At 48.2% G+C, this 26,850-nt stretch overlaps 1 protein-coding gene across 12 annotated transcripts in view; it reads right to left on the bottom strand.

The window, feature by feature from the left end:
* FRYL (FRY like transcription coactivator) overlaps positions 1–26,850 on the bottom strand; it is a 1,894,812-nt gene that overhangs the window by 709,828 nt on the left and 1,158,134 nt on the right. For all 12 annotated transcript variants that reach the window (XM_069201557.1, XM_069201569.1, XM_069201550.1 and 9 more), the window contains one exon: positions 14,240–14,343. In XM_069201557.1, the coding sequence (XP_069057658.1) occupies positions 14,240–14,343 (104 nt within the window). The remainder of the gene's footprint in view (positions 1–14,239; positions 14,344–26,850) is intronic.

Raw genomic sequence — 26,850 nt, 5'->3', positions numbered from 1 at the left:
CACCTAGGTAAGGTTGCACTTGTGCTGGTTGAAGGTGAGACCTTTTCTGGTAATTGAGAGTGAACCCTAGGGTGTGTAGGGTCTCTAATACGTACTGAGTGTGTTGGCATTGTGTAAATTTGCTTGATTTTATTAGCCAATCGTCTACATATGGAAAGACATGAATGGGTTGCCTTCTTAGGTAGGCTGCCACTACTGCTAGACATTCTGTGAACACTCTTGGAGCGGTTATGCTGAATGGCAGAACTTTGAACTGATAATGTTTTCCTGCTATGACGAACCAGAGGTATAATCCGTGAGCTGGATGGATGGATATATGAAAATATGTATCTGAGGTCTAAAGCAGTCATGTAATCTTGATTCTGTAGTAGTGGAATGACAACCTGCAGAGTTACCATGTGAAAGTGTTCTGACAGGATGTATAGATTTAGAGATCTGAGGTCTAGGATGGGCCTTAGAGTGCTATCCTTTTTAGGGATAAGGAAGTATAGTGAGTAGACTCATGTTCCTTGTTGAGAATGTAGGACCAATTCTATTGTTTGTTTTAGTAGTAGCAATTGTACCTTTTGTTGTAATAAAACGTTGTGTTCTGGGGACAATCTGTGGTAACGTGGGGGAATGTTTGGAGGAGTAGAAATCAATTATAGGCAATAGCCATTGCGGATGATTGACAACACTCAATGGTCTGTGGTGATGTTTTACCAATGAGTGGAATTGCTGTAGTCTTCCCCCACAGGAGATGCGTGGAGTTGAGGGATGGTAAATAAGTCACTGTTTGGATGGTGTAGTGATTTGTTTTGAGGTTTGGAACTTGCCTCTGTTTCTAAAATATTGGCCTGTGTAAAACCCTCTAAATACCCCTCTCTGATACTGTTGCTGCTGCTGTCCCTGCTTTGCCTGGGAGGCAGAGGCTTCAGAGGATTGTGGTTTGAATCCTCCCCTAAATTATTGCCTGCGAAAGGAGCCGCTATACGGTGTTGTGTATAATGCTTCCATCGCTTTGGCAGTGTATGAGTCTTTCCTCAGTTTTTCTATGGTCGTATCGACCTCAGGACCAAACAAATGTTTTTTGTCAAAAGGCATGTTAAGTACTGCCTGTTGGATTTCCGATTTAAAACCAGAAAAAAGTGGCCATGCATGCCTTCTTATAGTAATGGCAGTATTGACACTTCTGGCTGCTGTATCCGCAGCATCAAGGGCAGACCTTATCTGATTATTGCTTATGGCCTGACCCTCTTCTACAATCTGCTGTGCCCATTTTTGATGTTCCTTTGGGAGATGCTGAGGAGTTGTTGCATCTCGTCCCAGTGGGCTCTATCGTATCTGGCTAGAAGTGCTTGTGAATTTGCAATTCGCCGTTGGTTGGCCGCCTGTGTGGCCACTCTCTTGCCAGCAGCATCACATTTCCTACTCTCCTTATCAGGGGGAGGGGCATCCCCTGAGGATTGGCTATTAGCCCTCTTTCTAGCAGCACTCACTATCACTGAATCTCGAGGAACTTGGTGTGTGATGTAGTCTGGTTCTGTAGGAGCAGGTTGTATTTTTGTCAATACGCAGAGTAATTACTCTAGCTTTGACTAGCTCACTAAAAATTTGTTCTGCATGTTTGACCACTCCAGGCAACATAGGAATGCACTGATATCTAGAGTGGGTGGAGAATAGAGTATTAAACAGGAAATCCTCCTCTAGAGGCTCAGTGTGCATAAGCACCCCATGGTAAGCAGCTGCCCTGGAAACAACCTGCGTGTATGCAGTAGTGTCCTCTGGTGGAGAAGGCTTGGAGGGGTATAAGTCAGGGTCATTATCAGGAATAGGATCTGGGTCGTATAGAGCCCAAGGATCCACTTTATTCCCATGTGAGTACTGTGAATGCGTTGGTGAAGGCAACAGTGGTGGGCTACTGGGTAGAGGTGAAAAGGAAAGCTGTGGTCAATGAGGAGGAGAAGTAGGCGCAGGTACTGGCTTCTCCTTCTGCTTATAAATGTTTGCTGGTGGTTGAGCAGTGTCTAATTGTTCCTGAAAAGCTAGCTTCCTTTTGGTTTTCAAAGGAGGTGCAGTAACAATTTTGCCAGTCTCTTTGTGGATGTGGATTCCGGATTGTCTTTCATCCATAACCTCCAGGATAGGCTGAATATCAGTGTCCTCATCAGAAGGTCTGTAAGATTCTTGCATTGATTTCGAACTCTGTTTGAGATGTCTCGAAAGTCCTTGCTTGTCTGTATAAGAACATTTTTTGGGTTACGAAGGCTGGTGCTTTTTCGGTCCCGAAAATGGAGTCAATTGTTTCGGCTCCGAAGCAGGGCGTTGAAGATTCGACTCAGAGGAGTGAGGACACTTGCTCGAGTCTGAGGCAGAACTCTTTACAGATTTACTCGAATGATGTTGACGGAGGAGTGGCCTTTATCGGCGCCGAAACCAAAGGTCGGTCGACGATGGTCTTTTTTCGGGTCGAACCGTGGTCCTCTGGCAGTGGTGTACCCAAGGCCTTCAATGTTTTATATTTTTTATTTATGGGTGTAGTACTCACGTGCTGTCCAGCAGTGATAGGCCTATCTTCTTCCGAATCTTGTTCGGAGTCGGTGTCTCGGATGGAGACCGCTGTCTGCGCCTGTTCTTCTTCCATGACGTCGAGATGTTCAGTACTTTGACGCCTTTTCTAATCTTCTGGCTATCCAATCACGCAGGGTCTTCTTGGATCGAAACGATAGACAGGCCTCACAATCATCTTCTTTATGATTGGGAGAAAGACACAGATAACAAACGAGGTGTTGGTCTGTGTAGGGAAACTTTGCGTGGCACTGAGGGCAGAATCAAAATGGAGTCCGATCCATCAGGTTTTCATGCAGTAGGCCCGAACAGGCCCGAGTCGGGCGCACGCGCTCAGAAGGGCGAAGTCTGGATTCCGATGGCACTATCGGTTCGAGGCTAGATGGAAACGCGATCGAAACAATACTGACGATTAAAGGCGTTTTCTAAGGTTTCCGATTCGAAATCTTGAAGCGAGAGGAAACATGTCCGAACCCGACAGTGTAAACAAAACAATCTAACAATGGAGTCTATACCTATGAGCAGTATGACCGACAGGGAGAGTCACTCAAACCTGTGACTCCGAAAAAACTTCTTCAAAGAAAAACAACTTGTAACACTCCGAGCCCAACACTAGATGGCGGAATCATGCATAGCATGTGTAACTGCAGCTACACATGCCATTGAACACATATATATGTGTATATATATACATATGCCATGGGGAGTGTGATGGGAGAGCGAGTTCTACTGCATCACAGCTATGCAGGGTTTCTGATCCATATTGCAAACATGTATAATTTTAAGAGTATATGTACGTGTCTCCTTGGGCACAATCGAAATTCCTCCAAGTACATATGCCACTCCAAGGAGATATGGGTTTTGCGTAACCTATATTCCTCTCTATGCAGTGCTTCACTTTCAGCCTAGCCCCATTCCATCATTTCCGACTTCCACTGTGCTATCTTTGGAAAGGGGGGGGGGTGGGTGATTTCCAGCGGCACGTGATAGCCTGTTGCGCCAGTATTAGAGTCAAGTCAGAAATATGCATGGCCACTCCAGCCTTTCGTGATCTAGAGTATAAACATAGGATACAAGCATCCTGTAGGAAGTTGGCTCTGTATATACTATCTCAAAGTGAGAGATAGTGTGCACAGAGTCCAAGGGTTTCCCTTAGAGGTTGATAGTGGCAAAATTCTATAATACTAATGCTCTTTTTTGTGGTAGTGTGGTCGAGCAGTAGGCTTATCTGAGGGTAGTGTTAAGCATTTGTTGTACACACACAGGCAATAAATGAGAACACACTCAAAGACTTAACTCCAGGCCAATAGGTTTTTATATAGAAAAATATATTTTCATAATTTATTTTTAGAACCACAAGATTCAAATTTTAGGTAAGTACATAAATTGTAAGGTACTTCATACAGGTAAGTATAGAACTTTGATTTAAAACAGTAGTACACACAGTTTTGGTTAAAATGGCAATAAGCTATTTGAAAAGTGGACACAGTGCAAAAATCAACAGTTCCTGGAGGAGGTAAGCTTTGGTTAGTTTGTCAGGTAAGTAAAGCACCTACAAGTTCAGTCTCCTGGCTATAGGCAGCCCATCTTTGGGGGTTGAAGGTAACCCCCAAAGCCACCTCACCAGGGCCACTCAGGTGCAGAGGTCAAAGGAGGGCCCAAAACACATAGGCGTCTACTATGGAGACTAGGGGTGCTCCGGGTCCAGTCTGCTAGCCGAACCCAACAGCAGAAAGAAAACAATCTAACATTGGAGTCGATGTCCATGCGCACTGTAACGGAGAGGAGGAGTCACTCGATCCTGTGACTCCGAAAAGACTTCTTCGAAGAAAAACAACTTGTAACACTCCGAGACCAACACTTGAGGTCAGAAGAGCTATTCAAATCATGTGTATCTGCAGCTACACATGCCATTGAACATAAAGAACGAGTTACTTACCTTCGGTAACGACTTTTCTGGTGGATACATTAGCTACCTGTGGATTCCTCACCTAATGAATACTCCCATGGCGCCAGCATTCGACGGAAATCTTCTTACTAGTCTCTGCACGTCGACGAGGACGTCACTCTAGCCCACGCGACGCCGTCTGACGTCATACAGGCAATAAGAGGTCCTCGACGACGTGCGGACGTCAGTACCAATCATTTTTTACGTGCATGAGAACAACCAGGCAATGCAATGAAAGAGCAAGGCAACATCCCATTACATTGTAAAAATACACAACATTGCATGAATAACTGTAAATCTTTTATATATATATCTCTCTCTTTTTAAAATATATATATACACATCAAGTATATACACAACGATATATACATATATACATATATATAAATATAATATATACAACATCTATTGCACCCTCAAAGACCAAGAGGAGCGTACTCAAGGATTACTTGGTAAGACCAGAAAGGCAACGGGGAGGCGGGTGGGACCGTGAGGAATCCACAGGTAGCTAATGTATCCACCAGAAAAGTCGTTACCGAAGGTAAGTAACTCGTTCTTCTGATGGATACAACTACCTGTGGATTCCTCACCTAATGAATAGAGTCCCAAAGCAGTACCACGCCCGGCGGTGGGTGCCTAAATGGTCAAACCAAGAAATCCTGCAGCACTGACCGTGCAAAATGGCCGTCCCTTCTAACCTCAGAATCCAAACAGTAATGTTTTGCAAAAGTGTGAAGGGACGACCAAGTTGCGGCCTTGCAGATGTCGACCACAGGAACACCTCTGGCCAAGGCCGAAGTGGCCGACTTAGCTCTGGTGGAATGAGCTCTAATGCCCTCAGGAGGATCCTTCTTTGCCAAAGAGTAACAGATTTTAATGCAAAGAACAACCCACCTGGATAGTGTTCCCTTGTGGACTGCCTTTCCTCTCCTCTTGCCCACGTATCCAATAAACAGCTGATCCTCCAGCCTGAAATCCTTTGTTCTATCAATAAAGAAGCTCAACGCCCTCTTTGGGTCCAGACGGTGCAGTCTTTCTTCCTCTTTGGAAGGATGAGGCAGAGGATAGAACGTGGACAAAGTAATTGCCTGAGCCAAATGGAAGGGTGAAACAACCTTCGGGAGGAAAGCAGCCTTGGTCCTCAACACCACCTTATCCCCATAAAAAGTTGTATAAGGGGGCTTTAACTGATAAGGCCTGCAACTCACTCACTCTCCTTGCTGATGTTATAGCTATCAGGAAGACTGTTTTTAAAACCAAATACCTTAAGGGGCAAGAATGCATAGGTTCAAAAGGGGACCCCATAAGGAAAGTCAGGACCAAGGACAAATCCCATTGCGGCATAACGAATGGCTTTGGAGGATATTTATTTAGAAGACCTTTCAAGAATCTGATAACAATAGGGGATTTAAATAAAGATGGTTGGTCTGGAAGACATATGAAGGCTGACAAGGCCGATAAATAACCCTTAATGGTAGCCACTGCACAACCTTTCTGCGCTAGAGACAGAGCAAAAGACAAAACGTCCGATAGATGAGCATCTAAAGTATGCAGTGCTCTTTCTGCCACTGAGTCTGGCTGTGGGAAGAAGACTGGAAGCTCCACTGTGGTTTAAATGAAACGGTGAAATTACTTTTGGTAGAAATTTTGGATTTGTGCTGAGAACCACTTTATGTTTGTGTACTTGTATAAAAGGTTCTTCAATAGTGAAGGCCTGTATTTCACTAACTCTTCGTAATGAAGTAATTCCTATTAGAAATGCCACTTTACAAGTTAAGAATTGGATCTGACAAGAGTGCATGGGTTCAAAAGGTGGACCCAAGAGTCGTATAAGTACAATATTAAGATTCCACAAGGGTACTGGTGGAGTTCTTGGAGGTATGATTCGTTTTAGTCCTTCCATGAAGGCTTTAATGACTGGTTTTCTAAATAGGAATTTTGTGTGCTTGATTTGCAAATAAGCCGAAATTCCAGTGAGGTGTAACTTGATGGATGAAAAGGCTAGATTTGCTTTTTGTAGGTGTAGTAAATAACCTACAATGTCTTGTATGGGCGCATCCAAAGGTGTGATGTGCTTTGCTTGGCAGTAGAAGAGAAATCTTTTCCATTTGTTAGCATAACAATACCTGGTGCTAGGTTTTCTTGCCTGTTTAATGAATTCCATACACTAGTTTGGAAGATTTAGATAGCCAAGACTTCAGGAGCCAGATTTCTAGATTGAGCATTGCTGGATTCGGGTGTCTGATCTGTTGTTTGTGTTAACAGATCTGGTCTGTTTGGAAGCCTGACGTGAGGTACTACTGAGAGGTCCAACAGTGTGGTGTACCATGGTTGGCGTGCCCACGTTGGTGCTATAAGTATTAGTTTGAGTTTGTTTTGATGTAGTTTGTTGAGTAGAAAAGGAATGAGTGGGAGAGGAGGGGAAAGCGTAAGCAAATATCCCTGACCAACTGATCCACAGAGCATTGCCCTTGGACTGAGGGTGTGGGTACCTAGACGAAGTTTTGGCATTTTGCGTTTTGGTTTGTGGCGAACAGATCTATGTCTGGTGTCCCCCGCTGGCGAAAGTGTTTTTGTAGTACCTGGGGATGTATTTCCCACTTGTGAGCTTGCTGATGATCCCGAATGAGATTGTCCGCTAATTGATTGTGAATCCCTGGGATGTACTGAGCTATTAGGCGAATATTGTTGTGAATTGCCCAGTGCCACATTTTTTGTGCTAGGAGGCAAAGTTGTGATGAATGTATTACCCCCTGTTTGTTTAAGTAGTACATTGTTGTCATATTGTCTGTTTTGACAAGAATGTGTTTGTGAGCCAGAAGAGGTTGAAAAGCTTTTAGTGCTAGAAAGACTGCTAGCAGCTCTAAGTGATTTATGTGTAGCTGTTTTTGCTTGTTGTCCCACTGTCCTTGTATACTGTCACTGTTGAGGTGTGCTCCCCACCCAATCATTGATGCATCTGTTGTGAGAATGGCGTGAGGCACAGGGTCTTGAAAAGGCTGCCCTTTGTTTAAATGTATGGGGTTCCACCACTGAAGCAAATAGTGTGTTTGGTGGTCTATCAACACTAGATCTTGGAGATGACCCTGTGCCTGCGACCATTGTTTTGCAAGGCACTGCTGTAAGGGCTGCATGTGTAACCGTGCGTTTGGGACAATTGCGATGCACGACGCCATCATGCCTAGGAGTTTAATTACAAATCTGACTATGTGATGCTGATTTGGTTGTATTTTTGGTACAATGGTGTAGAATGACTGTATCCTTTGTGGGCTTGGACTTGCAATCGCTTTCTGAGTGTAGCTCCCAAGTATTGCTGAATTTGGGATGGTTTCAAGTGTGATTTTTGGTAATTTATTGAAAACCCTAGTGTGTGTAGGGTATCTATTACGTAACGTGTGTGATCTTGACACTGCTTTTGAGTGTTGGCCTTTATTAGTTAATCGTCGAGATATGGGAATACATGCATGCGTTGTCTCCTTATGTATGCTGCTACTACAGCAAGGCATTTTGTAAATATTCTGGGGGCTGTTGTTATCCGGAACTGGTAATGTTTTCCTTATATAACAAACCTGAGGTATTTTCTGTGAGATGGATGGATGGGTATGTGAAAATACGCATCTTTTAAATCCAGTGTTGACATGTATTCCCTCTGTTTTAGTAACGGGACTACATCTTGTAGTGTCACCATATGAAAGTGTTCTGATTTGATGTATAGGTTGAGAGTCTTGAGATCTAATATTCGCCTTAGTGTTTTGTCCTTTTTGGGAATAAGGAAGTACAGGGAATAGACCCCTGTTCCTTTTTGTTGATGAGGTACTAATTCTTTGGCTTGTTTTGTTAATAGTACCTGCACCTCTGTTTGTAACACTGTTAAATGTTGCAACAATAGTTTGTGCGCTCTTGGGGGGAATATCTGGTGGAAAATGTGTGAATTCTATGCAGTAACCATGTTGGATAATTGATAGAACCCATGTGTCCATTGTTATGTTTGCCCATTGATTGTGGAACATTTCTAGTCTTCCTCCCACAGGTGATGTGTGTTGGGGGAAGGTGATGGTAAAGTCACTGCTTGGTGTTAGTGGCTTGCTTTGTGGGCTGAAATTTTCCCCTTGCTCTTGGAAATTGCCCTCTGAAGGACCCTCGAAACCCCCCTCTCTGATAATGTGATTGGTATGAGGGCTTTGTCTGTGAGGTGGATGGTTCTGATGGCTGTGGCCTGAACCCCCCCCAATATTGCGGTTTTCTAAATGTCCCTCTGTATTGGGATGAGTAAAGCGCTCACATCGCTTTGGCTGTATCGGTGTCCTTCTTCATCTTTTCTATGGCCGTGTCCACTTGTGTGCCAAATAGCTGTTGCTGGTTTAATGGCATGTTGAGGACCGCCTGTTGAATCTCCGGTTTGAAACCTGATGAACTAAGCCATGCATGGCGTATAATTGTCACTGCAGTGTTCACTGTTTCTGCAGCAGTATCGGCTGAGTCCAATGCAGACCTTATCGGATTATTAGTTATTGCTTGTCCCTCCTCCACCACTTGCTGAGCTCTTTTTTGGAATTCTTTGGGAGATGTTGAATGATGTCGCTGATCTCGTCCCAATGAGCTCTGTCATATCTTGCGAGGAGGGCTTGAGAGTTCCCTATGCGCCACTGATTGGCTGCTTGTGACGCTACCCTCTTTCCTGCCGCATCAAACCTTTTACTCTCCTTATCTGGAGGAGCTGCATCTCCAGATGACTGGGAGTTGGCCCTTTTTCTCGTTGCGCTGACCACTACCGAGTCAGGGGGCAGCTGCTGGGTGATAAATACCGGGTCTGATGGTGGTGGTTTATATTTCTTTTCCACCCTTGGCGTTATTGGCCTTCCCTTAACAGGCTCTTGAAAAATCTGTTGGGCATGTTTAAGCATGCCTGGTTGCATGGGTAGACTGATACAATGTATGCGTAGAGGACAAGGCATTAAAAAGAAAGTCGTCCTCCAGTGGTTCGGTGTGCATACTCACATTGTGGAAAGCAGCAGCCCTAGCCAAGACCTGTGTGTAGGATGTGCTATCTTCAGGTGGAGAGGGTTTAGACTGATAGCACTCCAGGCTATTGTCTGACACAGGGTCATCATAAAGGTCCCACAGGTCTGTATCCTGATGCGACTGCACAGTGTGTGTGGGTGACAGTGCAGTGGGTGTAGCAAGAGGAGGAACAGTTCTTTGAGGAGAATGCGGAGGAGAATGTGCTGGGGAAAACTGGTGTGGCGGAGATTGCTCTCTTGGCACTTTAGCTGCTCAGTGTCCGAACGTCCTTGGAAATCCAGTTTCCTTTTAAATTTGAGAGGAGGTGCTGTAAGGATTTTCCCAGTATCCTTGTGGATGTGTTTCCTTGATTGTCTCTCATCAAATTCTTCCATTTGGTGGAGTTCTTCCTCGAATCTGTGGCTTTTTTTCATCTGCTTAGAAAGTCCATGCTCCTCAGTATATGAGCCTTTTTTCGGCTCCGACACAGTTTTTTTCGGCAACGAAATGCCCATGCTGACAGTAGGCCTCGGTTCCGAAAGACTCTTTCGAGGTTTCGACTCGAGCCCGAAGATTTCGATGCAGGTGTGGACTTTTTCAGTGCAGAGGGTGTTGCTTGGTCACCACTTGATCTCTTGCGGGTAGAGCCATGGCCTTCCGGCAGTGGCGTCCCCGAGGCCTTTTGTTTGGGCTTGGAGGGGCTCTGGGTTTGGGTCGGGGCAGGCATACTCACGTGTTGGCTTCCTGTCGGTGATCGGTCCACGTCGGAATCGTCCGAGTCGGACCCTTGAATGGAGATGGCCATCTCCTCTTCTTCGACGTCGAGGTGCTCGGTACTCTTCGACGTCATTTGTAGTTGTCTCGTCCTTCGATCCCTCAAGGTCTTCTTGGAACAGAAGGACCTGCAGGCCTCACAAGTATCCTCTCGGTGATCAAGTGACAAACACAGATTACAGACCCGATGTTGATTTGAGTATGGATACTTTGCGTGGCACTGTGGGCAGAATCGAAACGGGGTCCGGTCCATGAGGCTTCGACGCTTCCTGGGGTCGGGCCGACCAGGCTCAGGATGGGAGCGGGTGCCCCGAAAATGTGTTTCGCCGGTGTCGATGCAAGATGGTTCGCGATCGAAACAATACAGACGATTTTTCAGCGATTTTGAACTTTTCCTAATCTAATAACCGGAGCGAAGAGGAACACATCCGAACCCGATGGCAGAAAGAAAAAAATCTAAGATGGAGTAGACGCCCATGCACATGGAGCCGAAAGGGAGGAGTCACTCGGTCCCGTGACTTGAAAAGACTTCTTCGAAGAAAAACAACTTGTAACACTCCGAGCCCAACACTAGATGGCAGGAACAGTGCACAGCATGTGAATCTGCAGCGCAACATGCCACCGAACATATAAATATATATGCACATACACACACACACACACACACACACAGTAATAATTAGGAATTGGCACAAGAAACAACAAGCATTGGTAAGAATTAGTAAAAAATAGTTAGGGCCCTAGGGGAGGAACAAACCATATACTAAAATAGTGGATTGTGAAGTTAAGTCCCCCACCCAAGGATATGGAGTCATTAAAGGGAAGCTGGAAGAACTAGGGAACCCAAAAGGTGAGTACTTAAGTGACCAGGAGAGCAGAGTTAAGTACCTGGTCTTCCCAAGGACTAACAAGGACTTAGAGAATAGACAGTGCTAGAACAGAACCCAACGAGAAGAAACCAATGGATTCTGGAAGAAGAGGACCTGCAAAAGAAGGGGACAGAGTCAAGTCCACGTCAGAGTGTCCAGTCGGGGCAGGAGTCACTACCCACCCTTCCGTGGGGGAAGGGCCAGGTCGGCGGGGGAAGAAGAGCATCTGTGGACCCCAGGAGATGAAGAGGAGTCTTCGGAGTGGTGCAGATGATGTCGGGTTGCAGATGGTCAGTGGTTTAGGAGAACTACCAACAAGCTTTGGAAAATGCAAAAAAGAAGCCAAAGAAGGGTGCAAGGCTGAAGAGGACCAGCAAGGTCCAGGGGGTTCAACGTTGCAGTGAGGCCCTATCAGCACACGTGGAGAGGAGTCCCATGTCGCTGGAGCAGCAGGGAGGAGACAGTGATTGGCAGGAAGAACTGCTGGGGGCCGGGGCTACTCAGGGCCTGAAGATCCCTTGGAGCAGGAGACAACAAGCCTTGGTTGCTGCAAGAGTCGTGGTGAACAGGGGTACTGTCCGGCAAGGAGAGGCAAGGGCTCACTGTCTCCCAAGTTGGTCAGCAGGCAGAGAGGACCCAGAGGACCATTCCAGACTACCACCTGTGATGCATGACTCACACAGTTCCAGAGGAGAGCAGGTCCACACAGCCGGACACCGTTGCTGTAGGTGCCTGCAGACATAGGGGAGTGACTCCTTCACTCCAAGGTAGATTCATTCTTCCTTCTTGGTGCAGCTAAAGTCTTTGCCGACCCCAGAGAATTCACAGCCGGGGAAACGTTGCAGTTGAAGGAAGGAGCTGGAGAACAAATTTTGCAAGGCAAAGTTGTTTTGGGAGTTGCAGTCTTGTCGGTTCCTGAAGAGTCAAGTTGCAGTGCCCTGAAGTATAAGTAAATGTTGCAGAGGAGTCCTGGTGGAGTCTTGCACGTCGAATCTGGGGACCCACCCGCAAGGGGGTCCCTAAATAGCCCTAATAGGGGATTTGGTCACCTTGCACGGTGACCACCTATCAGGCGCGGTCTCTGGCGTCACCTGCCTGACTTGGCCACTCAGATGCTCCCAGGAGCCTCTGCACATCTTGGTTTCAAGATGGCAGAATCAAGTGGCTACCTGGAGGAGCTCAGGGCACCACCCCTGGGGCGGTGATAGCCAGGGGAGTGGTAAGTCCCATTTCCTTTGTCCAGTTTCACACTAGAGCATGGACCAGAGGTCCCTAGACCGGGGCAAACTGGTTTATGCAAAGAGGGCTCCAAATGTGCCCTTCAAAGCAAACCGGTGGCTTGGGGGTGCTACCCCTCCCAAGTCTTGTATCACGTATTTCCAAAGGAGAGGGTGTTGCCTCCCACTCCCACAGGAACTCCTTTGTTCTGCCTTTCTCTTCCTGAGCTAGTCAAGCAGCAGGAGGGCAGAAACCTGTCTGAGGGGTGGCAGCAGTGTGTGATTGCTGGAAAACCCTAGAAGACTGGTAGGTCCTCTAAGGAGACCCCAGAGTGCATGGAATCACACAACCAATACTGGCATAAGTATTTGGTTGTGATTCTGGCATGTTTGATACCAAACATTCTCAGGTTCCGAGTTACCATTATGTAGCTGGACACAGGTGTTTAGTACAAAGTGCAGTGCAGTGCAACAGAACTGGAGTTTGTAGGGGCACCTCTGCTCATGCAGGGGTGCCCTCACACAAGAACCTGCCCCCTGCCATCTGGGCTAGGAGGGCCTGCCATAGAGGTGACTCACCGACCTAGTACAGGCTGCACTGGAAGGCCTGCAGACACATCTTGCATCAGCTCCCATAGGTGGCACAATACATGATGCAGCCCATGGGGAACCCTTGGTGCGTCAATGTCCTCAGTACTTAAGTACCATATGCTAGGGACTTATAAGAGGGCACCGGAATGCCAATTGTGGAACGCACAAAAGTCCTAGGCAGCCAAATTTTGAGGGACCTCGCACAATCACTAAGGTCTTGGTTAGCAGGACCCCAGTGAAAACAGTCTAAGCATAATGATAGGCAAAAAGTGGGGGTAATCATACCAAAAAGAGGGTATTTTCCTACAGAGACGCTTTTCCTTTGTAACAGGACAGGGGTGATTGGGGGTGGCACAAGGCCACTGACTGGAGAAATATCCAGACTACTAGCTTCTCAGATTTTCTCACACCAGTTTTACTTATCGTATTGTGTGATATAATCATCTCTTTCATCATAATTTTCATTGTCTGAGTCAGTGCTGAAAAGACTGTGTAAAGTTCAAATCGGTGGGACTACCTGTTGGCCGCGTGCCTGTTGGAGCAGGCACCACCTCAGTCCAATTTGTGGTGGATTCTACTTGTGTCAGAGAGCACAACGGGTTGCTGATCTTTCTCCAGCAGCTGCAGCGATGGTATTAGTGTTGATGCAAGAGGGAACCAGCACAGGGAGTGGCGGCGGAACTGTTAGCACGGATGTGGGTTCAAAGGTCAAAAGGTGCAGAGGGCAGACCCCTTGCAAACATCTGACTCGCGGCCCATGCAGATCCTTACAGCCTGAAGGCACACCAGAGGAAAACGGTACAGTGCCAAATATGCACAGCACGACGACTCCTCTACTTGCTGCAATGTTGCCAATGGCCCCAGCAACTCATGGTGTGCCAGAACTAGACTCTGAACCAGTTTCTATGGCGATTGGGAAGGCGAACAGGAGGCATGTTGATGTCTTTGTACTCTCTCTGGAGTCAGAGAGTGGTGGGAAGGGGCAGATTCCTACTTTAACACTTCGATGAAAAGGAAAATGTGAAGGCTCAGTAAAAAAATCTAATGCAATGAAAAGAAGTTCACATATCCTGCATTCCTGATGAGAAAAAGGGATGGGGTGTAAAAAATGCAGGTGCTAGTACGAGGCAGATCTTTCAAAACATTAATGTATTTGCTACCAAGCACATATTTTACCAGCGGGGGTCACCCATTTGATATACGCACATACCATCTTTTCAAAGTTTATAGAAGGCAAGGGCCTCTTTCCATTAAGTCCTGTGCATAAAGCTAACAAAGGAAATGTAATTTACCTATGAAAATTGCATGCAGCAACAGATGCAGGTATCCTCCCCATTCTACCTTCACACCATGGTCTATTATCAAGTCAGTCAGAAGAATCACAGCTATATTGCACCTGAAAAGAAACAAAAACACTCATTACATTTTTTAGAGACTGAACACCCACATTTAGCCACAGTCAGGCCTTAATCAGTGAGCTCAAATTCTGGAGCCACAAATGGAGACTGAGGTTGTTTGCCCCTGATGCACTGCGGTCTGTCATCCTACAGCTCTGCAAGTACAACAATGTGGGCCAAGTACAAGCCTTTCCACACACATCTTTCAGGGTAGCAAGAACAAACAGCCACAGGCTTCTCAGGAAAGTAGTGTGGGGAGCACAAGCTTAGAGCTTAATGTAGGAAGTTGGCTCTGTATGTACTATTTCAAAGTAAGAAATAGCATACACAGAGTCCAAAGGTTCCCCTTAGAGGTAAGATAGTGGCAAAAAGAGATAATTCTAATGCTCTATTTTGTGGTAGTGTGGTCTAGCAGTAGGCTTATCAGAGGGTAGTGTTAAGCATTTGTTGTACACACACAGGCAATAAATGAGGAACACAAACTCAAAGACAATTCCAGGCCAATAGGTTTTTATATAGAAAAATCTATTTTCTTAGTTTATTTTAAGAACCACAGGTTCAAGATTTACAAACAATACTTTAAATGAAAGGTATTTCACTCGGGTATCTTAGGAACTCTGAATCATCACAATCGCATGTACAGTTTTTGCAAAAATGGCAATAAGCTATTTTAAAATTGGACACAGTGCAAAAATCAACAGTTCCTGGGGAAGGTAACTATTTGTTAGTTTCACAGGTAAGTAAAGCACTTACAGGGTTCAAAGTTGGGTCCAAGGTAGCCCACCGTTGTGGGTTCAGGGCAACCCCAAAGTTACCACACCAGCAGCTCAGGGCCGGTCAGGTGCAGAGGTCAAAGTGGTGGCCAAAACGCATAGGCTTCAATGGAGATAGGGGTGCCCCTGTTCCAGTCTGCCAGCAGGTAAGTACCCGCGACTTCGGAGGGCAGACCAGGGGGGTTTTGTAGGGCACCGGGGGACACACAATTCAGCACAGAAAGTACACCCTCAGTGGCACAGGGGCAGAGTGCAAACAGGCGTCGGGTTTGCAATAGGTTTCAATGGGAGACCCAGGGGTCTCTTCAGCGATGCAGGCAGACAGAGGGGGGGGGGGCTCCTCGGGGTAGCCACCACCTGGGGGTCGCTCCAGCACTGGAGGTCGGATCCTTCAGGTCCTGGGGGCTGCGGGTTTCCCAGGTGTCGGGTTCTTTGAAGCAGGCAGTCGCGGTCAGGGGGAGCCTCTGGATTCCTCTGCAGGCGTCGCTGTGGGGGCTCAGGGTGGTCAACTCTGGCTACTCAAGGGCTCGCAGTCGCCGGGGAGTCCTCCCTGTAATGTTGGTTTTCTGCAGGTCGAGCCGGGGGAGTCGGGTGCAGAGTGGAAAGTCTCACGCTTCCGGCGGGAAATGTGTGGTCTTTAAAAGTTGCTTCTTTGTTGCAAAGTTGCAGTTTCTTTGGAACAGGGCCGCTGTCCTCAGGAGTTCTTGGTCCTTTTAGATGCAGGGTAGTCCTCTGAGGCTTCAGAGGTCGCTGGACCCTGGGGGATGCGTCGCTGTTGCAGTTTTTGTTGAAGTGGGGAGACAGGCCAGTAGGGCTGGGGCCAAAGCAGTTGGTGTCTCCGTCTTCTCTGCAGGGCTTCAGGTCAGCAGTCCTTCTTCGTCTTCAGGTTGCAGGAACCTGATTTCCTGGGTTCTGGGGTGCCCCTAAATACTGAATTTAGGGGTGTGTTTAGGTCTGGGAGGGCAGTAGCCAATGGCTACTGTCCTTGAGGGTGGCTACACCCTCTTTGTGCCTCCTCCCTGAGGGGAGGGGGGCACATCCCTATTCCTATTGGGGGAATCCTCCAAAATCAAGATGGAGGATTTCTAAAGGCAGGGGTCACCTCAGCTCAGGACACCTTAGGGGCTGTCCTGACTGGTGGGTGACGACTCCTTGTTTTTCTCATTATCTCTCCTGGATAGCCACCAAAAGTGGGGGCTGTGTTCAGGGGGCGGGCAGCTCCACTATCTGGAGTGCCCTGGGCATTGTAACATGAAGTCTGAGCCTTTGAGGCTCACTGCTAGGTGTTACAGTTCCTGCAGGGGGGAGGTGTGAAGCACCTCCACCCAGAGCAGGCTTTTGTTTCTGTCCTCAGAGAGCACAAAGGCCCTCACCACACAGGGTCAGAAACTCGTCTCTCAGCAGCAGGCTGGCACAGACCAGTCAGGCCTGCACTGAACAATTGGGTAAAATACAGGGGGCATCTCTAAGATGCCCTCTGTGTGCATTTTTTTATTTTATTAATCCAACACTGGCATCAGTGTGGGTTTATTATTCTGAGAAGTTTTATACCAAACATCTCAGTATTCAGTGTAGCCATCATGGAGCTGTGGAGTTCGTTTTTGACAAACTCCCAGACCATATACTTAATATGGCCACAACTGTACTTACAATGTCTAAGAATAGACTTAGACACTGTAGGGGCATATTGATCATGCAGCTATGCCCTCACCTGTGGTATAGTGCACCCTACCTTAGGGCTGTAAGGCCTGCTAGAGGGATGACTTACCTATGCCACAGGCAGTATTTTGTGTGCATGGCATGTCGACTTTGCCTTTTCTCCCCACCAACACACACAATCTTAAATGGCAGTATTCATGTGTTAGGTGAGGGGTCCCTTAGGGTGGCACAACATATGCTGCAGCCCTTAGGGACCTTCCCTGGTCACAGGGCCCTTGGTACCACTGGTACCTTTTACAAGGGACTTATCTGTGTGCCAGGGGTGTGCCAATTGTGGAAGAAATGGTACATTTTAGGTGAAAGAACACTGGTGCTGGGGCATGGTTAGCAGGGTCCCAGCACACTTCTCAGTCAAGTCAGCATCAGTATCAGGCAAAAAGTGGGGGGTAACTGCAACAGGGAGCCATTTCCTTACACTTAACAAGAGACATTATAACTCCAATTAACAGCCCATTGCTCATCTTTTGAGAAAATGTTTTTTTTAATCTCACAACAGTAATAAATACTACACAATTCAATCTGATACATTCTTCTAGCGGCAGATTCCTTACCTTACAATTATTCCCAGGCATTACACTGGATCTGGAAGATTTGTCGTGAGAAGTACCCCTGTGCGCCGGTAGGTAATGTAATTCGGCTCGGCATCGTCAGCAGGGACATTTGCGGTGCCAATACAGGCACAACCAGGCGCGTTGAAGTCAGTTCTTTTATTTAAGCACTGGCCTGCGCAGATCCAGAGAAGAGCTACCCGTGTCAATTTTTGACAAACCTTTCTTGATGTAATGTCAAGGTCTTTTTGAGGTTTTCCTCCTGGTGTGGCATGGATGTCATCAAAGAAGGCCAGTGATGGACCCGCATCTTGTATGCCTTTGGTGACTCAGCGCGACCATAACCCTAAGCCCTCTTCCTACTGCTATGCCATGAATCCGAAGGCTTTGAGGAAGGGATCCCTGAAGCGCCTGGGGGGCTCGCTGTGTAATGCCATGACAATCAAGGTCCCGGTTGAGAGGAAGGTCCCAGGAGGGTTACGGACCTTAGTCGCATTCCAAGTCCTGGGGACACTCGGTTGAGTCCTGACACAAGAACTTGTCTTCAACTTCCCTGCATCTGTCGGCCAACACGACATGGGTGCGTCAGCATACGAGGCCTGGATATACAGTACAGCATACGCCTGGTCTGTCTCCGTGCCACCCTGATTTACCAGGAGCCAGAGCAACCCCTGTCCAATTTAAAGAATTCTATGAGGCCATGTGCCCTATCTTTGGGCAGCCGATCCCTCTGACATGCCTGTGAACCACGAGGGGTCCACAGTGTACCTTCTGTTCTGCACCAGCAGCTCTGTCCAAGGCTCCAGAAGGGCCCTGAAGTTCTGTAACCAGATTAGGACCTGCACTGGTCGTTTAATCGCAACCTTCCCTGATCCGGACCTTATGTCAATGCACCTGGTACCGCAAGCCCCATTCTAATCTCCAACTCAGACATGGGCTGGAGAGGCGTCGCCACTATCTGGTGCTAACTAGGACCAAGCCTTCTAGGCCAGATGGTGAGCGTTATTGCTATGGACTAAGACTCAGGGAGGGATAGGAGGGGTCTCAGAACCTCCAGATACTGGTATGCTTTCTTCCCCTATTGTGGCTATGAAGGAAAGAGCGTCCTTTGCGATGGTGGTGCGGAGGGTGGCCGAGGGCCTTGACCTTAGCATGCCCTCTGAGGCAGTCAAGACTAAAGTCTTGATAGAGCTGCTTTAGCTGGGAGTCTCGCCTTTAGAACTGCTACTCCCGTTCAACGAGGCCCTCCTTGACGTCCTACTGGGGACATGATTCAAACCCAGCAAGGGGGATCCTGTGGATAGGACAATTGCAATTGCTGCCACCACCCCGCTCCAGGGGACCCAAACTTCCACATCTAACACCCTACCCCAGAAAGTTTGATGGCCCGAGCCTTTAAGTCCCATGTAAATCCTGGTGCATTCCCTACCGCACCCCTGGACAAGGAATCCAAGAGGCTGGACACTTTAGAGAAGAATATGTTTTCTTCCACTGTCTTGGCATTGTGGTCCATGAACATTCATGTCTTTTGAGCCACTACTCCAATGCATTGTAGGACAAAGAAACGCAGGTGCTGCCAATGGTTCTGGAGGAGGCCCAGGCTGTGCTCCCAGGCTGTAGCAAACAAAAGAGATTAAGCGAAGCTCACCATTCACAACAGACTCACTGGGCAGAGCAGTTTCAAAGACAGTAGCCTTGAGGAGCCACGTTTCGTTGAGGTCCACCTTTTCGGGGGATGACCTATTGTCTCTGATGGACATGCCCTTAGATGGCTCCCATCTCTTCGGAGACAAGGCAGATTTGGCAATGGAGTACTTTAAGGACAGTCAGGCTACAGCCAAGAACTTGGGCATTTGTATAGCCCGTCAACCCCAATCCACCTTTTGCGGCCATGGAAGGGGCTTCCAGACGTGCCTTTACCCTCCTAGCCACCAAGCCGTGCATGCTCCCCAGCGTCTGCGTGGCTGAGGGCACAACACCCACAGTCCTCGTGGGTTAGGAAGCTAGCAGTAAGGTTAATCCACTAATACCCCAGACAGCCAGGGTCTCCAATCCTCCTATTCTGCCTTCATACCATCATGGACATCCAGGCAGCAGGATTTGCCATCTGCTGACCCCAGTGGCAGTCCATAACATCAGAGGTGGGTTTTGCAGATCATTCAAAGGGGCTACTCCCATCCCTTTGTAATCACTATCTCTTCTTATAACAGGCTGATGGAGGATCACCTAATCCTTCTCCGTGAGAAAGTCACTTCTGTCTTGGCCAAGGGAGCCACAGAGGGTGCCGCCACCAGATGTGGGTTGTGGTTGCTATTCCCGCTACTTTCTGGTGCAGACAAAAAGATGGAGGACTTCATCCTATCCTAAACCTATGTTCCTTAACTATATCCTCAAAAAGAGGTTGTTCAAAATGCTCATGTTAGCACTGCTATGATCTGCCCTGGACCCAGAAGACTGGATGGTAGCATTAGACTTGCAGGACGCATACTTTCACATCCCCGTCCTGCTTGATCCTAGGCGTTTCTTATGGTTCATGGCAGCTAAGAGCTTTTTCAGTTCAATGTGTTTCTTTTTAGACTTACCAGCTCCCCTCTTGTGTTCACGAAGGTGATGCCGGTGGTTGCAGTTTGTCTGTGGAGATCAGGGATGCCAGTCTTCCCCCTATCTTGACAATTGCCTGCGTAAGGGAGGCTTGCCCCAGCCTCTTGTCTTTCACCCCCAGACTACGGCAGACCTCCTGCACTCATTGGGGTTTACTATAAACGTGCCACAGTCACACCGGACTCCCTCTCAGACTTCAATTTTAGGCTTATTTTTCAGAAAAGCAAGTCCAGGATATTAAGGCTATGATACCAATGTTTCGGCCTCTATCCTGGATTTCGGTGAGAATGACTGAGGCTGCTGTGCCTCATGGCCTCTTGCATCCTGCAGGTGACATGCCAGATGGCATATGGCATATGCAGGCTCTGCAGTGGGACCTAAAGTTCCAGTGGGCGCAGCATCAGGGGAATCTCTCCGACATGGTTCAGATCTCAGAGAGTACTGCAAAAATATCAGCAATGGTGGCTAATGAACAGTGATTATCTCATTATAGGCAAGTAACTCCTTTTGACATGGTTAGCCACTACTTCTTGCCTGGCAACTGATATGATTTCAACTGAAAGTGCACTGGGTTCCTGCTAACCAAGTCCCCAGTGCCAGAGCTCTTTAGCACCTTCTGTGAGTCCCTAGTAAATGGTGCCCCTGGTACTTAGGGTACTAATAAAGGTCCCTGAGGGCTGCAGCATCAGTTGTGCCACCCCGAGCGACCCCTCACCAAGCCCACACACTGCTGCCATTACAGACTGGCTGTACGGGCACAGGTAAAATTAAAAAAACAACCTGTCACACCCAGTGTGCCAGGTACCTTACCACTACATGTGCCAGGTGTAAGTCACCCCTGAGTGCATCAGTGTAGGAAAGTGGTCCTTTTTGTATTGTTAACCCCCCACTTTTTGCCTCATAGTGATGCTGACTTGACAGTGTGTGATGGGAATCCTGCTAATCAGGCACCAGCACAGGTGTTTTCCCCAAAACGGTACAATTGTTCCCACAATTGGCAAACCCCTGGCACACAGTTTTTGTAAAAGGTATCCATGGTACAAAGGGCTCTGTGTCAAAGGAAGGACCACAAGGACTGCAGAATGTATTGTGCCACTCTAGGGGACCCTTCACCAAACACATGCACACTGCCATTGCAGCTTATGGGTACTTGTAGGGAGAAAAAGAAAGTCTACATGACACCTGTAGGAAAGTGCCACTGTTGGCATGGTTACCCCCCACTTTTTGCCTAGTGTTGATGCCAACACTGACTGAAAGTGTGCAGGATCCTGCTAACTAGGCCCCAGCACCAGTGTTCTTTCCCAAAATTTGTACCTTTCATTCCACAATTGGCACAACCCTGGCAGTTAGGTCCCTTGTAAAAGGTACCCATGGTACCAAGGGCCCTGTGGCCAGGGAAGGTCCCCTATGGTTGCAGCATGTATTATGCCACCCGAGGTGACCACTCACCAAGCACATGTGCACTGCATATGCAGCCTGTGTGTGCTTCTGAGGAGAAAAAGGCAAAGTCGACATGTCACCCCTCTGTGTGCCATGCCCACAAACCACTGCCTGTGGCATAGGTAAGACACTCTCTAGCAGGCCTTACAGCCCTAAGGCAGGGTGCACTCCACAAACAGGTGAGGCCATAGCTGCATGAGCAATATGCCCCACCAGTGTCTAAGTCCATTCTTAGACATTTTAAGTGCAGTGTGGCCATATTAAGTAAATGAGCTAAGAGTTTGTCATCGTGAACACCACAGCTCCATGATGGCTTCAATGAAGACTGGGAAGTTTGGTATCAAACTTCTCAGCACAATAAAACCCCACTGATGCCAGTGTGGGATTTCCCTGTATGTTAGCCAAACTGCTAGTGTAAGACTGACTGGTCTGTGCCAGCATGAACACTAACACCTATCAGTGAGCCTAAAAGGCTTAGGCCTCTTGTTACAGTGCCCAAGGGCACTCCAGCTAGTGAAGCTGCCCACCCCGGACAAAGCCCCACTTCTGGCAGCAAGTCTGGTTGGAAAATTAGGAAAAACAAGGAGGAGTGACCACTTCAACTAGGACCACCCCTAAGGTGGCCTGAGCTGAAGTGACCCCCCCCTCCCTGCAGAATCCTCCATCTTGGTTTAGACGACAGGGACCAATAGGGTTAGCTGTGTGCCCCCCTCCCCAAAGGGAGTGGGCACAGGAAGGGTGTAGGTGCCCTCAGGGACAGCAGCCATTGGCTACTGACTTCTGACCCCTGTAACATCCCTAAATCTAGTATTTAGGGGCACCCCTGAACCTAGCTCACCAGATTCCTGGCAACCTCAAGAAGACAACAACAAGAAAGAAAGACTTAAGCTGATCCCCAGCGGAGAAGACTGAAGACACCAACTGATTTAGACCCAGTCCTACAGGCCTGGGTCCACATACTGAAGCCCTGCTACAAAAAAAGAGACATCCTGCATGTAGTAAAGTAGCTTCTTTCTAGCTTGGTTACCCCTCCACTTTTGGCCTGTGTCAGTGTGTTTGACTGTGTTCACTTGGATCTTGCTAACCAGGACCCCAGTGCTCTCTCCCCCTAAATGTGTTTGTTCCTGACTTTGTGCACCCCACAATTGGCATGCTGGTGCCTCCATGCAAGTCCCTAATATATGGTACCTAGGCTGCAGCAGTTAATCTGCCACCCATTGGGGGCCCATGAAAGGGGTTCTGAAGACCTGCCATTCCAGTCTGCGTTACCCGGGTGCACGCCCCCGTTTTCACTACACCAGGTCACCGTAAGTCACCCCTATGGTAGGATCCCTCAGCCCAGACGGCAGGTGCAGGTATCTGTATGGAGGGCATCCCTGCACTAGCAGAGGTGCCCCCATGAACTCCAGACCCATTTTACTGGACTTCGTGAGCATGGGGACGCCATTTTATGTGTGTACTGGACACAGGTCACAACCTATGTCCAGCTACATGATGGTAACTCCGAACCTGGGCATGTTTGGTATCAAACATGTCAGAATCATACCCCAATCCTGTTGCAAGTATTGGAAGTATGATTCTGTGCACTCTGGGGGGCTACCACCAGTCTTACAGGGTTTTCCGGGCAGCTGCTGCCACCCCCAGACAGGTTTCTGCCCTCCTGTTGCTTGATCTGATCAAGCTCAGGGAGGCAGAACAAACGATTTCCTTTGGGAGAGGGAGGTAACACCCTCTCCCTTTCCTTTGGAAATAGGTATCTGGCTTGGGAGGGGTAGCCTCTTCAAAGACTCCCCCAGTACTGGTTTTGCTTTGAAGGGAACATTTGGTGCCCTCCACGCATAAACAAGTCAAACAAATCAACACTGGTTCAGGGACCCAGAATCCCTGCTCTGGTGGGAAACTGGACAATGGAAAGGGGAGTGACCATTCCCCTGTCCATCACCACCCCAGAAGTGGTGCTCAGAGCAACTCCAGAGGGTCCCTGGGTTCTGCCATCTTGATTCCAAGGTTGGCAGGGAACATTGGGAGCATCTAAGTGGCAGGCAGGTGACGTCAGAGGCACTGTTATTGTGGGACTTACCTTTGGGGTTTCCTAGTTCCCCCAGCTCCCCTCAACACATTCCACTAACTTAGGTGGGGGTCCTGCATTCGGATTCAATTTTTTTAGCGTAAGGTTTGGGCTTTCCCTAGGGTCACTATTGTCTATTACTATTACTATTACACTGTTTTCTAATGCTTTTTAAGCCTATTTCCTATCTAGTGCTTTTGGTAATCGTGCCACTAACAAAGTGCCTTTATTTTTGTAACACTGAGTGTTTTCTTTCATGTTTGTAAGTGCTGTGTGACTATAGGTGGTATTGCATGAGCTTTGCATGTCTCCTAGATAAGCCTTGGCCGCTCATCACAGCTACCTTGTAGGAAAATGCCACTGTTGGCATGGTTACCCCCTACCTTTTTGCCTTTTGTTGATGCCAGCTTTGATTGAAGGTGTGCGGGGACCCTGCTAACCAGGCCCCAGCACCAGTGTCCTTTCCCTAAAACTGTATCTTTCTCTCCACAATTGTCACAGCCCTGGCACAAAGATAAGTCCCTTGTAAAATGTACCCTGGTACCAAGGGCCCTGTGGTCAGGTAAGGTCTCTAAGGGCTGCAGCATGTATTATACCAACCTGGGGACCCCTCACTTAGCACATGCATACTGCCTCACAGCTTCGACATGGCCCCTCAGAGTGCCATGCCTGCAACCCATTACCTATGGCATAGGTAAGTCAACCCTCAAGCAGGCTTTACAGCCCTAAGGCATGGTGCACTATCCCACAGGTGAGGGCAAGCTGCATGAGCACTATGCCCCTACAGTGTCTAAGCCAATTCATAGACATTGTAAATGCAGGGTATCCATAAAGAGTATATGCTCGGGGAGTTTGTCACCCACAAACTCCACAGTTCCATAATGGCTACACTGAATACTAATAAGTTTGGTATCAAACTTCCCAGCACAATAAATCCACACTGATGCCCGTGTGGGATTTATTAATAAATGCACACACAGGGCATCTTAGAGATGCCCCTGCATGCCAGCCCAACTGTTAGCGATAGGCTGACCGGTCTCTACCAGCCTGCCACTTCCAGCCCAGTTTCTGGCCACATGGGGAGAGTGCCTTTGTGCACTCTGTGACCAGGAGCAAAGCCTATCCTGGGTGGAGGTGCTTCACACCTCCCCCTGCAGGAACTGTAACACCTGGCGGTGAGCTTCAAAGGCTCAAGCCTGGTGTTACAGCGCCCCAGGGCACTCCAGCTAGTGGAGATGCCCGCCCCCCCGGACACAGCCCCCACTTTTGGTGCCAAGTCCGAGGACATAATGAGAAAAAGAAGGAGTCACCCCCCCTTCAGCCAGGTCCACCCCTAAGGTGACCAGAGCTAAAGTGACCCTCCTCCTTAGAAAATCCTCCATCTTGCTTTGGAGGATTTAGCCCGAAAGGAATCGGGATGTGCCCCCTCCCCAAATGGATGAGGCACAAGGAGGGTGTAGCCACCCTCAGGGACAGTAGCCATTGGCTACTGCCCTCCAGCCCTAACACCCTTAAATTTTGTATTTAGGGGCGACCCTGAACCCAGAAAATGAAATTCCCGATGACCTAGAAAGAAGGGCTGCTGACCTGAAAACCCCGCAGAGAAGTAAGACAACTTTTTTGGCCCCAGCCCTACCGACCTGTCTCCTGATTCAAAGAACCTGCACCAGCGACAGATCCTGCGGGCCCAGCGACCTCTGTCGACTCAGAGGACTGCCCTGTAACGACAAAGGACCAAGAATTCCCGAAGACAGCAGAACTGTCTACCTCAAGCAAGAAGAAAACATGTTCAAAGGGACTTTCACCTCACTCCAGAAGCTTGAGTCCCCACCACTCTGCACCCGACGCCCCTGGCCCGTGTCCAGAGAAATCAACGTCTCAGAGAGGATCCCCAGGCGACTCCGACGACATGTCCACCCTGGGCTAACCTCTCTGCACCCCCACGACGACGCCACAAGAGGGAATCCAGAGGACCACCCAGACCGCGACTGCCAGGATAGAAGAAACACGACGCCTGGAAGAAGCCCTACACCTGCAGCCCCCAGGCTTGTGAAGAACCAACCACCGGTGCAGCAGTGACCAGCAGGCGGCCCTCACCCTTGCCCAGTCGGTGGCTGGCCTGAGAAGCCCCACCCACCCCCCTGTGCTCTGCCTGCTGCATCTGAGTGACCCCCGGGTCACTCCATTGATTTCTATCACAAAGCCGACACCTTGTTTCCCCACTGCACTCAGCCGCCCCTGTGCTGCTGAGGGTGTGCTTTGTGCACCTACTTGGGTGCCCCCCCCCAGTGCTCTACTAAAGACCTCTGGTCTGCTCCCCGAGGACGCAGGTACTTACCTGCTAGCAGACTAGAACCGGAGCACCCCCTGTCTCCATAGGCGCATATGATATTTGGGCACCTCTTTGACCTCTGCACCTGACCGGCCTTGTGTTGTTGGTGTTGGGGTTGACTTGAACCTCCACGGTGGGCTACCTATGCCCTGAAGACTGAACTTGTAAGTGCTTTACTTACCCCATTAACCTAACTGTACTTACCTCTCCCAGGAACTGTTGAATTTTGCAGTGTCCACTTTTAAAATAGCTTGCCATTTTATGCCAAACTGTGTACATTACTGATTTGATTCAAAGTTCTACCTATGTAAAGTACCTTACATTTAATGTACTTACCTGCAATTTGAATCTTGTGGTTCTAGAATAAATTAAGAAAATCATATTTTTCTATATAAAAGCCTATTGGCCTGGAGTTAAGTCATTGAGTGTGTGTTCTCATTTATTGCCTGTGTGTGTACAACAAATGCTTAACACTACCATCTGATAAGAATAACTGCTCGACCACACTACCACAAATAAAGCATTAGTAGTATCTTTTATTGCCTCTGTCCAGGCTCTTGGGGAACCCCTGGACTCTGTGCACACTCTCACTTTGAGATAGTATACACAGAGCTAGCTTCCTACATACTTCTAGAGAGCCTGGCTTCTAGACACTGTCTACATTACATTAATAGAGGATACCTGGACCTGGTATAAGGTGTAAGTACCTTGGGTACCCACCACACAACAGGCCAGCTTCCTACTCCTGAAACCTAAAACAACCACTTCACAGTTGCCTCAAGTTGAAGCAAACCCCTTGTGTCAACGAAGTTTCCCAGCTCTGCTGAGCTCGAGTACACTGTGGTTTCACCTCTCCTGGACAGCCCGAAAGCCAGAGCCTGCAACCTAAATCAATGGAGACCAGTCCCTATTGAAATACATTGAGCACCCAATACATACTGCACCTCCAAATGCTACCTGGAGTGACCTGTTGCTGTGGTCTCCCTTGCCCAGTAGTTACTTTAAGTATAAGATTGGCCCAGAGG

The sequence above is a fragment of the Pleurodeles waltl genome, chromosome 1_2 (genome assembly GCF_031143425.1).
Source record: "Pleurodeles waltl isolate 20211129_DDA chromosome 1_2, aPleWal1.hap1.20221129, whole genome shotgun sequence".
Classification (NCBI taxonomy): Eukaryota; Metazoa; Chordata; class Amphibia; order Caudata; family Salamandridae; genus Pleurodeles; species Pleurodeles waltl.
This window is presented reverse-complemented; position numbering and strand designations above follow the sequence as displayed.